We start from the raw sequence: 15,939 nt of genomic DNA, 5'->3' as shown, positions 1-15,939 counted from the left end.
CGCCGTGGTAAAGAATCTACCTGCCAATGAGAGAGACACAGTTTCAATCCCTGGTCCAGGAAGGTGCCCTCAAGAAGGAAATGGCAACCCACTCCACTGTTGTTGCCTGGGAAACCCCACAGACAGAGGAGCCTGGTGGGCTACAGTCCATGGGGTCACAAAGAGTTGGACATGACTTGATTTAGGGACTGAACAAAAACAAATGATACAATTATATCCATGTAAAAATATTTATACTTGCATCAGCCAGATGCAGCCTGTAGGCCTCTTAAAAGATCCTCATTAACTCAGCTGTATACACACACAGACACACAGTTTCTAAGACAAGAAATTTGAACATGGACTTACTGTTGCATATTAATAAACTATTATGTTAGATGTAATAATGCATGCGGTTACATAAACATAGTTTGTCTGTTAGTTTATTCGATTCAAGCTGACATATATGTAGACAATATTTGGAATGTGTTTTTAAATACTCCAGCAAAAAACAACTGGTGGGAGAGAGAGAAAACAAGTTGGTTACCAGCACTCTTGATGCTGAACCATAGAACAGGGGAGTTCATTATTCCATTTATGTTTCTTGAAATTTTTCCACTGTAAAAAGTTAAAGAAATGAAAGCACTAAGAACAAGGAATTGCCTGTGCAAAAGAAATACAGCAAAGTATAGCTTATGTTTAGATATTTTTCATGATACAATTGTGCTTCTTGGAATTTATCCTAGACTAACATTTTTTTGATTAAAAAATGTGTGCAAGATGATTATTCTAAGAATGTCTGTAATACAAATAAAATGATGATGATTATAAGTAGTTCCAACAGCTAGGGAATAGTTAAATACTACTGTTTCTAATCAGAGGAATGTTAGGTGACCATCTGAAAAAATAACAGTTATCAGGTTTAAAAAAAACTTATATATACATCCAAATTAAAATTCAGTTCAGTTCAGTCACTCAGTCGTGTCCGACTCTTTGCGACCCCATGAATCTCAGTATACCAGGCCTCCTTGTCTGTCACCAGCTCCCAGAGTTCACTCAAACTCATGTCCATTGTGTCGGTGATGCCATCCAGCCATCTCATCCTCTGTTGTCCCCTTTTCCTCCTGCCCCCAATCCCTCCCAACATCAGAGTCTTTTCCAAGGAGTCAGCTCTTCGCATGAGGTGGCCAAAGTACTGGAGTTTCAGCTTTAGCATCATTCCTTCCAAAGAAATCCCAGGGCTGATCTCCTTCAGAATGGACTGGTTGGATCTCCTTGCAGTCCAGGGGACTCTCAAGAGTCTTCTCCAACACCACAGTTCAAAAGCATCAATTCTTCAGCGCTCAGCCTTCTTCACAGTCCAACTCTCACATCCATACATGACCACAGGAAAAACCATAGCCTGGACTAGACGGGCCTTTGTTGGCATTAAAATTATTACATTTGAAATGTGAATATGAAATTTATTTCACATAAATTCACTGAAAGTGAATTTGCAAAAACGAAGTTAAGTCATTATATTTCTTCTGTAAGTATGTTTCTTCTAATGTTACTCTAATTTATCTGACTTTAAAAAATGGAGCAGTGTAAATGTTAGGCACAAAATTATTACTGATGTATCAATAATATAATGACATGTTAGTAATGGAAAATTAAAAGCTAGGAGTGGAAAACATTTGAATTGAATGCTACCTTTTTTTCACTTTATTAACTGGAGGATACTTACTTTACAGTGTTGTGATGGTTCTCGCCATACATTGACATGAATGAGCCACAGGTGCACATGTGTCCCCCCATCGTGAACCCTCCCTCTCCTCTCTCCCTATCCCATCCCTCTGGTTGTCCCAGAGCACTGGCTTTTGAGTATCCTGGTTCCTGCATTGAACTTACACTGTAACTTTAGGCAAATCAGTACTTTTTTGTGTACCAATCTCTCCTTTCCTGGACTTCCCTTGTGGCTCAGCTGGTAAAGAATTCACCTGAGATGTGGAAGACCTGGGTTCAGTCTCTTGGTTAGGAAGATTGCCTGGAGAAAGGAAAAGCTACCCACTCCAGTATTCTGGCCTGGAGAATTCCATGGACTGTATAGTCCAAGGGGTCACAAAGAGTCGGACAAGTGAGCAACTTTCACTCTCCTTTTCTACTTTCCCCATTCCCTCCCACTCTCAACCCAAATTTCATCTGTCTTAAATAGCTGGTCACTAGTTTTTCTTTTCTGTAGAATTGACTAAAAGTGCTGCTGCTGCTGCTAAGTCGCTTCAGTCGTGTCTGACTCTGTGCGACCCCATAGACGGCAGCCCACCCAGGGTCCCCCGTCCCTGGGATTTTCCAGGCAAGAGAACTGGAGTGGGTTGCCATTTCCTTTTCCAATGCATGAAAGTGAAAAGTCAAAGTGAGTCGCTCAGTCGTGTCCGACTCTTCATGACCCCATGGACTGCAGCCTATCAGGCTCCTCTGTCCATGGGATTTTCCAGGCAAGAGAACTGGAGTGGGGTGCCACTGCCTTCTCCAGAGTAAAACTGCTGCTAAGTCGCTTCAGTCATGTCTGACTCTGTGCGACCCCATAGACGGCAGCCCACCAGGCTCCCCCGTCCCTGGGATTCTCCAGGCAAGAACACTGGTTCTAGTAAAACTAGAACCCAGCTATTCACCTTTTATTTTTCAGCACTTAACAGTCTACTTGGCACAGAGAAGGTGGTCAATAAATACTGAGTAAAACTAGAACCCAGTATTAATTGACCACCTTCTCTGTGCCAAGTAGACTATTAAGTGCTGAAAAATCAAAGGTGAATCATGGGAAGTTAAATTATGTGATAGAAGCAGACACACAAATGACTATTAAATGATATTATGGGTACCAACATGATAAAAATATTCTAAAAAAGAGGATGAGTGTGTAAACTGCCTAGTGGACAGCAGAGGAAGAGAGGTTAAGGGTGATGGGAAAAGGGCAAAAAGGAACTCCAGTAAGATGGTGATGCCAAGTGTAGCTTCATGTAATAGTTAACTGGAATCTAGAGGAAAAGTCAAGTGTTCCAAATCACTGTTTCTCAAGTTTTAATGTGCAAATTACTTTGGGGCTATTGTTAGAATGCAGATTCTAATTCATTAAGTTTGGAATGGGGTCTGAGATTCTAACAAGGTCTCAGGTGGTTCGGATGCTGTTGGCCCATTATATGTAAGATTTTAAAATGGAAACAACTGCATACGTTGTCATAGCCTGTTATTCTTGCAGGGTAAATTGAAGATAAATAGATGGTTTTGTGCTTTGCCTCTGATCTTGGATTTATCCTATACTGTGCATTAGAGTTAGCAATTTGACAACTACTCATTTCAGCTAACAACAAAGTAGATAAAAGACAAAAAATTGAATAATTGTGTAGTTGCCAGTGGTGAGAAAATACCAAAGCCAACTTAAGGGCCTATACTCATCAAAATATTCAGTCATGAAAAACTAGACACTGGAACTATTTCAGATATGAGGAAACCGAAACCTGTCCACTGAATACAGCGTAAGGATTTTCTGTGAAGAACATTACAGGACTGGTGAAATTTGAGTAAGTTATATAGTTAGCTAACAGCATTAATTCTTGGTTTTGATAGTTATGTGGCAATGTAAGAGAATGCCGTTAAACATTGGCATATCTAGAATAGAGAAGCATCATGTCAGCAACTTAATTTCATTGAAAGCCACTGTGGTAAAATATTAATATTTAGGGAATCTGAATTAAAGTGGCACTTGTTGTTACTGCAGGTTTTCTGTAAGTCTGAAATTATGTCAAAATAAAAAGTTTAAAGTGCAGAAAGAGGAACAACCCACACAGGTCAAAACCCTAAGGCTCAGCCTTCTTTACCCGCGCTTACCTTATCTAAACCCCACTATCAGTGATCTTACACTTCAGACCTGCTCCTCTGTATTTCTACCAGTTTAGTCCAAATTAATGAGCCCTTATCTATACTGCTGAAATCAATTATTTGATTTCAATTAATCAAATAATTGGTGAATCATTTTCCCCAAATAATTGATTTGGGGAAATCAATTATTTTCCTAATCATTTTGATTAGGAAGTCAATCATTTTGATCAAAACAAACTGATCAATTATTTTCCCCAAATCAATTATTTGGGGAAATAATCAACTTCCTAATCATTTTCCCCAAATCCCTGTAGCAAGTTATATTTTTAAAAAATCGAATTACATGCCTGGCATGTAATTGGCTCTCTATAAATGAAAGGGAGGAAGGGAAGACAGGGAATATGAGAGATACTGGGTCAAAATATATTTTAGGATGGAATTCAGAAGATCTGGGTAAGCAAGCTGAAAGGCTGGGGTTACTACTACAATGAGCATAGGTAAAGAGAATGTGTGTTACACTCTGAATTATATTGCCTACTATTTCAAGAGTCCATTATAATGTTACAAATTACCAAAGAGAGAAAAGTGTAATGAAACTTAAAGGTTAGTTTCTTCGGAAAGTCTATGTGCTTTTATGAGACAAGGTGGGTGGTGAATTCCTTTAGAAGAGATGGGTTGAATTTACCTGGATTTTTCTTGAAAATACTCTGGAAAACAATAGTGGTAGACACTATTGGAACACCAATACATGCCAGGTGTTTTAAAACCCAACTCACAATTCTAGATACACCTTTGTAGAAATGAATTTTAGAATTATGCCTGCTATGTTATTTTACTATTTAACATTTTTCTCTGCATTATTTTTCTTGGGTAGAAATCTTTGAGGGAGTAGGTAGAAACCTTAGGATCTTGTTTAGTTTTCCATGAATGCTTTAAGTCACCATTTTTCTCCTGCATTTGCTTTTATGTCAATCTGATTCTCACTCCGTTGTGATAATTTCCCCCTTCTCCAGTAACTTTTAGGATGTCTTCATTACTGATGTTTGGGTCCCCCCCCCCCCATTTGCTTTGATGCTCGAGTTACTGAAACCTTAGGGTTACTATTGTGTAAAAATTTTTGGTTATTGCTTCTTCCAATATTGCCTCTCATTCATTCTATCCTTTCCTTTTTTACCCTCTTTTGGTTTGTCCTCTTCTAGAAATTTTTTTCCTGTTTCCATCACTGTTCCTTTAAGAATTACTCTTCCAATTCATTGATCTTGATTTTTAGTTATATCCATTCTGTTATTCAGGCCAATGAGCAGTGATTTTGTTCGATTACCCTTTCCATTTCTGAGGCCTCTTTGGAGAGGCCTTTTGCCTTTCTCTTGGCAATATTATTTTGAAGACCTGTAAATTTGTATTCTGTGAACCCATTAGATATTTCTTGAGAAAACTTTTACACTTGTTATTACTTCTTGTTGGAGTCTTGTGTTTTCATCTCTGAAGTTCGTGTTGACTGTTAAGATTGTTCCGCCACTGCTTGAGATCCTCTTCATGGAAGAGGAAAAAATTTACACTCAATATTGTTTTCAGAGGCAGTTATGGATGGGCAGGACATGTTTTCAAAGTGGGGCACCTGGGCGTTTCCTTATCTATCCACCCATCCATTTATCTGCTGAAGCTTCAAGGATCCTGGCTGTTAGTAGGTGTAGTCATTCTACAGGTAATTCTACTACAGGTAATTGTTTCTTTCCTCCAGATTCAGAGCTTCTTTGATGATCACACTTTTGTGGCAGTACTCTCTTGTGCTTTTGCAGTTTGCTCTTCAAATTTCTTAAGGTATTAGGCTTTCAGAGATTGTTCAGAAATTGTTCTACTTAAAAGTTTCATTTTTTAACATGCTAATATGGATGTAAATGTGTAGATCTGTGCATCTATGTGTAAAAGTTTTGTCTATCATTTTTAGGGTGCTTTGCCATCATGAAATCTTAGTCGCTGTCACTGTTGGCAGACCATCCATACTCTTTTTTTCAGTGTTGGTTAGAATTTGTCACTTAAGCCATCCTTTCCACATCTCCAAACATTTCAAAAAAAGAAGCCAATTTGGTTATTAATCCAGTATGGCAAACATAGGGTTCAGACAGAAAACAGTAATGATGAAACTAACATTTATTGCATACTTAGGTCAGAAATCCTTCTAGTGACCACTACAGGAGTTAACTCACTCAATCCTCATAATCCCACAATAGCTATTATCCCTATTTTACAGTTCAGGCAGCTGATGCAGAGAGATATTAAATGACTTTAAAGTTTTAAAAATTCATTGCTTTAAAAAGAATGGCACTAGGCACTGTCAAGAGTTTGATGAAATCTGGTTATTGCTCTCAAGAGATCCCAGTCTCTTATGAATCCATAATCTTACTTAGTCCTGAACTGTTACCAGATCTAAGGGTGAGCATAAACTAACTTAATGATTCAGAGGAAGTTCAGTCAAGATTTACAGATCTGAACATATCTTCTCTGTAAAAGTTTCTAACTTAGAAGACAGAAGAGATCGCCTTTCCTCTTCAAATAATGGAGAAACTATAGGAATTGGGGCACTTCATGAAGATGTTTTTAATAAATCTTACTCTATTATTTTCAGCTTAGGGGTATTTCATCTTCATATGTTATTTATGTCATTTTGAACTGGTATATCAATATTCTGCAATGTTATAAAGTAAAAGCAAGTTAACATGTTCATCATACTTGTGTAAAGAAACTAAAATTTCATTTTTCTTTCCATTTTAGTACGTAATACTCTGAATCAATGGAGAAATGGATATTCCTCTATATGCAAGCCTCAAATAAAGTCAGAATCTTCTGTGCAGCTATTACAGGGAAGAAAGAAAAGACACTTGAGTGAAACAGCAATAGGTAAGTTCAAATGAGGACATGAGCACCAGTAGTAAAAACTGAAAATAATAAAATTCTGATCTCCAAAAGCCCTGCCTCATGGAAGTAATAACCCAGAAGTCACTAATTACACAAAACATCCATGGTTCTATGAACACCAAACAGCAAATTCATGTCATCAGTTCAGAATTATGTAGACTGGGATTCCATCCACTTTAATGGAAATTAAGAATTTCCTTACTATGTTTCCTAACCAGAGTTATTTTCTACCAACTGTTCTCCTAGATGGGCCTTCAGTCTCTAGCACTGTGCTCTGGACTCAGAACGTGTTAGTACAAGGTCGTCCTTTAGAGATTACCATACCTGCTTCCTTTTGTGGAGATGCTGATTCACTGAAGCTTCTTCAGAATTTTGATAAATTGGATGAGATGCATCTATGTAACTCACCCACCTAGCTCAATTGCCCTCAGGACCTTACAGTGCCAAGATAAATAGAGATACCTTTGAAGCTAGAACTCTGCTAGTAACATAAAACTTAACTGGGATGATGTGTATTAAATAACAAATAATCTGTATACTCTGTTGGATCTTATTCATTGTTCTAGAGGCTCTAACATTATATACATTAGTGAAGTATGCCCTAGGTACAGTATGTCAGTATACCCAATAAATTAGAAACTATACCCAAGATGTACTGAACTATATTATACATGGTGGATTTAACATGAATACAAGAACACCACAGGTAAAATGCTATACTACAAAGTAACTAGACAGCTCTGTATGCAACACCATTTTTAATGCATGGATACTGATTTGAAGAAACAACTAGCTAGGAAGGATGTTTTTAAACAACTGAATAATATATAGACTGTATTAAATTTTATATTACACAGGAAATTATTTTTCAAGATACGTGGTAATATAAACAAGGGCAGTATGAAAATAAACATTTATGCACAAATAGAGACCCAAAACAAATGGAAAAAAGGAACATGGAAGAAAACAGAAAATAAAGTTGGAAATAATCTTATAAATAAATGTATCTTGAAAGTTTCATTCCTGAAATAGGAGGTTATTTAAAAGCAGAGTAAAAGAAAACAAGAACTTTTAGAAATTAGTACTTTAACAGAGAAACATTTTCAGAAATCAAGTCAGAAGTTAAGAAAATCTTCCAAAAAGTCGATCATAGAGTCAGATATTTTAAAAATGAAAGACTAGAGAAGAAAATTACCAGGTAAATCTTAGAAGTGCAACAGCTGAATAAGAGTTAAAAGCACGAACATAGTAAAGGGAGATGAGATTAAAGAAATGATATACTGGGTATAAACTGTCAAGACTCCAGAAAATGGCAAGTTTGACTGAGATTTTTATAAAATTTCCTTCCTTTTGTTTTTTGATACATGAATTAAAAAAAATAAAATCAACAAACTGATCAAGACTCACATTACCAAACTAGGAAAACAGAAATTCTAAAACTTTCCAGTTACATTTAATGTATGACTCTCAATGGTCTTTCCATGGCAGGAGAAAGAACTAGATTTGAAGAATTTGCTTTTCAGCGCACAGAACCAGGATCCCAAAGCACTTTTACTGCAGTTACTAATGTCAATGTTTTATCAAGAACCCAGAATTCATCATCACAAGTAGGTTTTTGTACAGTGAACTTTCAAGTTGCTTTACAGACTTAAGCTCATGCATCTGGTGGGTGGTGGGGGGGACCTAAACAGGATATTTGGTTAACAGCTTTATTTACTAGCACATAATTAGCATATTTAGAATTATCTTACTAAGAAACAATGTATTGATTAAATTTTATTAGGGAGCTAATTGTTCATTAATTCTTGATTATGGTTTTTTTGTGTGTGTGTTAAAAACTCGTGAGGCTAAGAAAGAATCCAGCACTTGTGTTATTCTTACATTGTTTTGTGTTTTGTTATCTGGTCGGGAGTAGAGGTCAAAACATGGGAGGATTTAGAAAAACAGCATGACGCTCAGGGCCTAGGAACACATAAACGAAGACTGTAAAAATAGGAACACATAAACGAAGACTGTAAAAATAATCTTCATTAAATGGCTCACCAAACATCTTACTTCATAGTTCTTCCTAATAAAAACGAGTTGGTTCAAAGATTTCACTGTCATTTAGGGTGCTTTATAGTACCCTTTTCTGCTAAGAGTTTTGTATTTTAAGGCATTCATATTTTTTAATGGTTTTAAAAACAGACTTGAATGTGTGCACACACAAATGTACTGTTTCATAGAAGTTATGTATATTTGTTTTTCTTAACATCTTATGGTCAGATTTTATAATAATATATTTATAAAACTTAGAGGCACTCCATATTTTCTTTATATAAATACTCATAAAAGGAGTATCAGCATACATAACCAAAACTGTTGTCAAACTACTGTAACCCTGTCTTGCAGAATACGGCACGACGAAGATTGCGAAGTGAGAGCTCTTATGATATCGATAATATTGTGATCCCCATGTCTTTAGTGGCCCCAGCTAAATTAGAGAAGCTCCAATATAAGGAAATACTTACTCCAAGGTATGTATACTATTTACATCCTTTAATTTTCCTTTCTTGAATAACTTTCAGTGAAGTTAAAATTTTTATTTAACGTAAAGAAGATGCTGCTTTCTGCCTTTCTCCCATTTATATAGTTACATGGAGGAAAGACCGTGAAAGAAACCTTTACATTACTCATGCTGAAAAATAATGCCATATAGTAACACAGCTTTATTTCTCAGGTTTTAATAAGAAAGGGAAATTCTTAAGATTTACTTACTTTAGTACTTTTGAGTATTTTTTCATTCAACATTTAGTCTTCTATTGTGTACATGGCACTAAAAGGTACTTTAGGGATGTAAATAATTCCAATAACAATCTTTGCTCTTTAAAATGGAGATTTGCACAGAGTTCAAAGACAGCAACTACCTTTGCAAAGGGTATTCACACTGTAAGGGGACAACTCCTGTGACAACAAAAGATTCTAATGTATCTTCAGGTCCGCAATACACACGTCAAGTATCAAGAAGAGTGGGAAGACCTGGGAGTGTATTAGGAAAAGGGGGTGGGGCAGAAGGAGAAAGTGTGTGTTCACACAGGAAGACCATAACTCAGGCACAGGAACAATTATGCAAGGCTAAGCAGGAGACTAAGGTTTTGTTTAGGGTGATAAATGAAATGAAGGCTCAAAAATAAATTGGAACCAGGTTGTGGATGTCCTTGAATGCCATACACACACAGATCTGTCTCCTGGCAGCCAACTTAGTCAAATTTTTTAGCAATAATGAAAGCACTTTCAAGATTATAAATCTGGCACCAAGAAGTACATATAGAAAAGGATGGAAACAAGATAGCTGATGACAAATGCAGTTATTCCTACCCGTCTCTATTCTAGCTAAATTGATCCTTTTATTCATAATTGCTTTGAGGCAGTGAGAGAACTCCTAATACTCTAGGAAGTACTAGAAGAATTCCTACAGAGAATCTGTTGATACATTGTATATTAAGTAAAAACAACACTTGGTGGTTACAACGTTCTATAGCAACAGTGTCTTTCCAGTTTACAGTGGTAGGCTGGAGCTCGCTGGTTGACCTGGTTTTTAATATACAAGTCCTGTGATGTAAGGCCATGATGGGAGTCTTCACACAAACAAACTGGCAAATGCTACAAATCACAGCTTTTTTCCTTTTTATTTTCTGAGCCAGTTTATCAGCATACCACTAACTCATTTCAAAATTAGTACATTCTTAGGTATAAAATGCAACTATGTAGAAGAGACTGTTTATTTTAAGGCCCAAAGCAAAGCCTCATCTTCTCCTTGTCCCCTTCTCATGGTACAAATATTTTGTCTCTTTTAAAAAATGAAGTACTAAAATACTACAACCAGTTGAATTATGGAAATCCCAAAGAAAGAAAACACTACTATATTGGTTGTGCTTATAGAATAAAATTGCTACATTTAGATAGATTAAGAAAAGCTATTTGAAATTGGTTCTATCTTCAACAGCTGGAGGATGGTTGTTCTTCAGCCTTTGGATGAATATGATTTAGGTGAAGAAGAGGTAAGTTGCCTTTCACTCATGGGATAATTGCACTTATTATGAAGACTGCTTAATTTCTTTTCCATGTGCTTAATTTGATATTTGAGGAACTAAATGGAACTCTAAGCCCTCTTTGATTTTTTATTTTCAAAACTTATGAAAAGTTCCTCACTAAAGGTATTAATTTGATTAGGAAAGTGTTTTGTACAAATTTGCCTACAAAGACAACATGCATAAAAAATAAGCAAAAATAAAACATACCATTTCCATACATGAGTTGTTGAAATACTGAACTTATATGAGTATCTGTATTCACTTCCACTCTTAGTCATATTTTTCTGCATGAGATTTAGTCTTGTATGGGAGTCTAGGGCAGTTGTCAATCAATACTGAGTTCTATAGTGAAATACTCATAGGAAGTACAGTAACCTCACATCATTTTCAGATCAGGCTGTGTCACCAAATGAATTATGAAAACTTGTTTTTTTTCCAGATTTTTGGAACCACAGGAAAGGGACTATGGACCTGTAAGGATAAAACTTACATTAAGACAAGAAAAATTATAGAGAAAAATACTATATAGCCAAATTAATTCCAAAGTGACAGTCTGAAGAGGCAGTGTTATGTAAAAGACATTGTTTCTATTACATTCTATGCCAACTGATATCACTTTTCAGCTACCAAAATCTGTTTAATGCCTTTCCCTCTTTAAATGCACCCTAGTTCAGAATGATCCTAGCCAGAAACACCACAACCAAGGCTTTAGAAATTAATTAAACTACTTCCCAAATCTCAGTTTTAATTTCTTTGATATTACTATGTTCCATCAACAGTATACTCCATAAGAAGCAATCAATACAAAGGTTTGAATGAATAAAGCATGAAGGATATTTTATGTAAATATAAAAAAAGCACTGTGAACCTATGTGTATTCAAGGTACCTATTAAGTACTCTAGGTAAGTCTTCAAACATGACCCAGTGGTGAAAAAGTTTCAAACTCCCTCTTTTTAGGAATCTGAATCTCCTCTCATAACATGTGTTCTCATGACTTAGACTGCATTTATTGTTGTTTTCTTCCCATTGTTCTCTTTACGAGGAACTGTGACACCTGTTCTCATTTCAGAATGTTTCTGACCAAAGCAGAACTTTTCATTTTTAACTCCAGATAGAAAATCTCTCTGATGAAGTCTTCTCCCTAAGACACAAAAAGTATGAAGAGAAGGAGCAAGCCAGATGGTCACTATGGGAACAAAGCAAGTGGCAGAGAAGAAACAGCAGGCAGGTGTTGAACTATGTTCAGGCTACTTACATGATGAAGAGTTTTGTGTCCTACTCCACTCTATTTCTCATGCTAATTGTCAGCATCGGTAATAGACTTAACTGAGCAAATAATGTGAAAATTCTCCATAAAAAGGTCATTTCAGTGTACTATAATGGGGGACCTAACACTAGTGATTAGAGAGTGATCTGTAACACAACTACTTCAAAAATATTTTTCTTAAAAAAGAACCAAAAAGACGCTTAAAAACCTATCTGGGGTAAAAAGCAAATAGCCTGAAATACTTTGAACATGACTTTGAAGGAAGGGGGAATAAATCCTAAAAACATAATGTATTTGAGAAAAATCCTGATATTTTATATTTAATTGTACTATTTTTTGATATAGTCAAAACTTAAAACATAAGATCATGTTGAAACCTAGTAGTCACTGTAGTGTGGGGGTCTCATTTCACACTTTTAAAACACATTTCTCTGTTTAAGTCAAGATAGTCAGATGATTTGTTGTAGATCCTTATTCTAAGAGTTATCCTAACATACCTGAGATTCTATTCTCAACTTTCTCTACATTACAGAGATCCAGTTTTCCAGAAGTACAGAGGAAAATGTGAATTGAGTTCTTCATGGATGACATTACAATAATCATAGATACTCAGGGAACTCGGGATAAGAGTCAAGTTAACTATCTTCTCCTGTTTTCTGGAAAACAAACAAAAAATACCCCCAAACAAAACTACTTATAATAATTTGGCAAGATTCCCTGAAGTACCATTTAAATAAAAGCCTTTGAGATGTGAGGATAACATGCGGAAAATCAGCAGATGACTTTTTAAAAATCTTTTGGGCAGAACTGTTTAAAGAAAAGTTACCAAGTTAAATGGACTTATGAACTACACTTTAGGTTGTTTATAAAATGTTTTCTTGATTTTCTTGCTAGAGCTTACCCTAAAAATGTTGAAGGACAAGACCTACTTTTGAAAGAAGGCCCTTATGATTTCAGTGGTGGGCAGCACTGCGCAGTGGGGAGTCCTGCTGAGCCTCCTTCAGAGAGCCAGGCTCCCAGTGCACACGGCTCACCTTCACTGAGTCAGAGTCAAGAGACCAAGGTGAGAGTATCCTATGTAACTGTTAAAACTTCCTTAATCGACTTTCAAAACCTTGTTTATAGAATTGCTTGCTGCTGACAAAGGATTCATCATTACGTAACACATTCAGTGCAACAGTCCAGTACAGAATGCTGGGTGTAGGAACCAGAGGATCCACATTCCAGCATTCAAGTTCCATCACTAACTACAGATACTTCCCCCTTTTATGAAACACATGTATGTGTGTGCTCAGTCATGTCTAACTCTTAGCGACCCCATGGACTATCGCCCCACCAGGCTGCTCTGTCCATGAAATTCTCCAGGCGAGAATACTGGAGTGGGTTGCCATTCCCTTCTCCAGGGGATCTTCCCTACCCAGGGATCAAACCTGTGTCTCCTGCATTGCAGGCAGATTCTTTACTGCTTGAGTCATCGGGGAAGCCCTTTTATGTAACATGCCAAAACCTAATTCCACCTATTCACTTATTGTTAGAAAAAGGGAATTCTATCAAAGTTTCATTACAAACCTAATTGGATTAAATAGAATGTTACCTGGCACATAGAAAGGTTAGTTATTTCTCTTCCCCTTAGAAAAGATTTTGTCTCCCCATTTATCCAGTTTTAACCTCAATAGGAGTGCTTTCTACACTGCATCTATAAAGTTGTTGCACTGTTTTTCATAAGTAGATATTGGAAAAGAATAATATCTAGAATCAATAGAGTAGAGATAATAGAAGTTAAGAGGCAAATCATAGAAAGCTCAAAGAAAAGTTAATAGGTGTCTATAATAATGATGGAATGAAAATGGAGATACTGAAGTAGATGACCCAAATACATTTAAGGGAAGTTCCCTAACATGCACCTAGCCTTAAAATGAGGACCAGTACTCCCTAATGGCACCATTTCCCTCTTCTTGGAAGAGGCAAAGTAAACCAATAATTCCCAAAGGTCCCTATTAAATAATCCTCAGTATGTCCCACTTTAAGTTGCTGGATCCTTAGGACCAAATAAGAATTTGTACTGACCAGTGGTTATTACAAAATTGACATCTACAGATTACCTGAGATATGAACTTAAATTAGCTGAAACTGAAAATGTTTTCTCTTTCAGTCTTTGTGGTGGGAACGACGGGCTTTTCCACTGAAGGATGAAGACACAGAAGCTTTATTATGCCAAGATGAAAAAAATGATCAGGTTGAAAGATCAAGCCCAGCTTTCCACGGTGAAGTCTTCTGCACCACTGCACCAGAGAAAGGCTACCATCCAAAAAGGCAGGCAGATGGAATGGAAGAGTACAAAACCCTTGGTCTAGGACTTACTCATGTTAAAAAAAACAGGTGACAGGGAACAAGTGAAGAAAACTGTGTAAATGAATGGGAAAACAGGAGAAAAAAGCAGGCCCTGTTGTCCAGACCCTCCACAGTCTCAGTTCCAGAATAAGAGCATATAGTGCATGTTAACCTTTTATGCTGTTTATGAAACAGGCAAGTTAGTTTCATTTTCCTTCCTGAAACCACAAGTAACTAGCTTTTCACTGACCAACAAGTGCTAGTCATTTGTGTTTGATGCAAATCATAAGCACCAGAAAATTAACTGCTGTAATTTGCTGTCAAATCACATTACTGGGTAAATAATTTTTAAACAACTTACACCCACACCCCCCCACACCCCCCCGCCGACCCCTGTGTATCAAATGACAGCTCCTTTTTTTCTATACAAATGGTTAATCTTAAATTGCCTCAGAAATAACAATATAAAAATATGCGTGTATAGAGTATACATGCATATATATACACACATCTAAGTAGTTTTAAAAAGCACTGGCAGTGACCATTCCACTTGAAAAATGCATGTATGAATTATCCCATGAAATATCAGCTGCACTATAAAGAAGCACAGATTTCCAATGATATTGGACATCTAGAAACATCCCTTCCTAGTAGTCCAGACTTGAAAAAACATATTTAATAGAAGTTATTTATGGAAATTTCTATACCAGGTAACATAATACAATTTATTTGAAATCACTGATAATCTGTTGAGTTAAACACAGGTTATTTTCTATTCACTCCTAACAGAATAAGAAAAGCAATGGTGAGTTAAATATTAGTGTATTTTAAAAGTATCACATCTTTTAAGATTTGAGCTTTATGTACCTCATAAACATCCCACTTAAAATGAGTAACAAACAGGAAATTCCCATTAGTATATTATTGTACTTCTAGTTCATTTGGTCACTCCTTACCATTGCTTAGTCTATTCAAATAGGCATCTATTCTTACTTGTATCTTAGAGAGAGAATTAAAATTCTTAATACTTCAGTATTGGATACTGGAGTGTATATAAAGTAAAATCTCTTTTGACACTATTACATTATTTTTTCCTATGTAAAAATTGAGGACAATTTATATGAATCACTTTTCTCATGTAAAACAGGTTATTCAAGTTGTAGTACCCATATAACTGACAATCCTAGCCATCTGGCCTAATCTGGGGGATCTGACAGTAAGTTTTTGTTAGAGACTGGAAATTATACTGGTCTCTTTAAAGAAAAAATTTCCAATTCAACACTGACAAATTTTTGCTTGTAGTTTTACTGTACATTTAAAAAAAAAAAACAAAAAAAAAAAGAACAAACCCAAGTTGTCCAGGCGAATAAACTCAATTTTTTTTGTCATGTCTGATATTATAATCTATGTAAGTTTTTTAATTAAAAAGTTATTTCTATATGCCTTGTGTTGTCTGTGTCTATTTCTATATGCCTTGTCGTCTCCTATCTGTGTGGCAAAGCCTTTCCTAAGCCAAA

The 15,939-nt window shown here is 36.2% G+C and overlaps 1 protein-coding gene across 8 annotated transcripts in view; it reads left to right on the top strand.

Moving 5' to 3' along the window:
- KANSL1L (KAT8 regulatory NSL complex subunit 1 like) overlaps positions 1–14,976 on the top strand; it is a 126,914-nt gene extending 111,938 nt beyond the window's left edge. For 7 of the 8 annotated variants that reach the window (XM_055573334.1, XM_055573333.1, XM_055573330.1 and 4 more), the window contains exons 9-15: positions 6,607–6,732; positions 8,239–8,357; positions 9,142–9,266; positions 10,736–10,790; positions 11,936–12,048; positions 12,986–13,154; positions 14,244–14,976. In XM_055573334.1, coding sequence (XP_055429309.1) covers positions 6,607–6,732; positions 8,239–8,357; positions 9,142–9,266; positions 10,736–10,790; positions 11,936–12,048; positions 12,986–13,154; positions 14,244–14,474 — 938 coding nt within the window. In that variant the 3' untranslated portion in view covers positions 14,475–14,976. Of the gene's footprint in view, positions 1–6,606; positions 6,733–8,238; positions 8,358–9,141; positions 9,267–10,735; positions 10,791–11,935; positions 12,049–12,985; positions 13,155–14,243 lie in introns of those variants that run through there. The other variant, XM_055573335.1, reaches the window with a different exon arrangement.
- The last annotated feature ends 963 nt before the right edge of the window (positions 14,977–15,939 follow it).

Source organism: Bubalus kerabau, chromosome 3, assembly GCF_029407905.1.
Source record: "Bubalus kerabau isolate K-KA32 ecotype Philippines breed swamp buffalo chromosome 3, PCC_UOA_SB_1v2, whole genome shotgun sequence".
NCBI lineage: Eukaryota > Metazoa > Chordata > Mammalia > Artiodactyla > Bovidae > Bubalus > Bubalus kerabau.
Note: the sequence above shows the minus strand (reverse complement) of the source record. Positions and strands in the feature narration are given on the sequence as shown.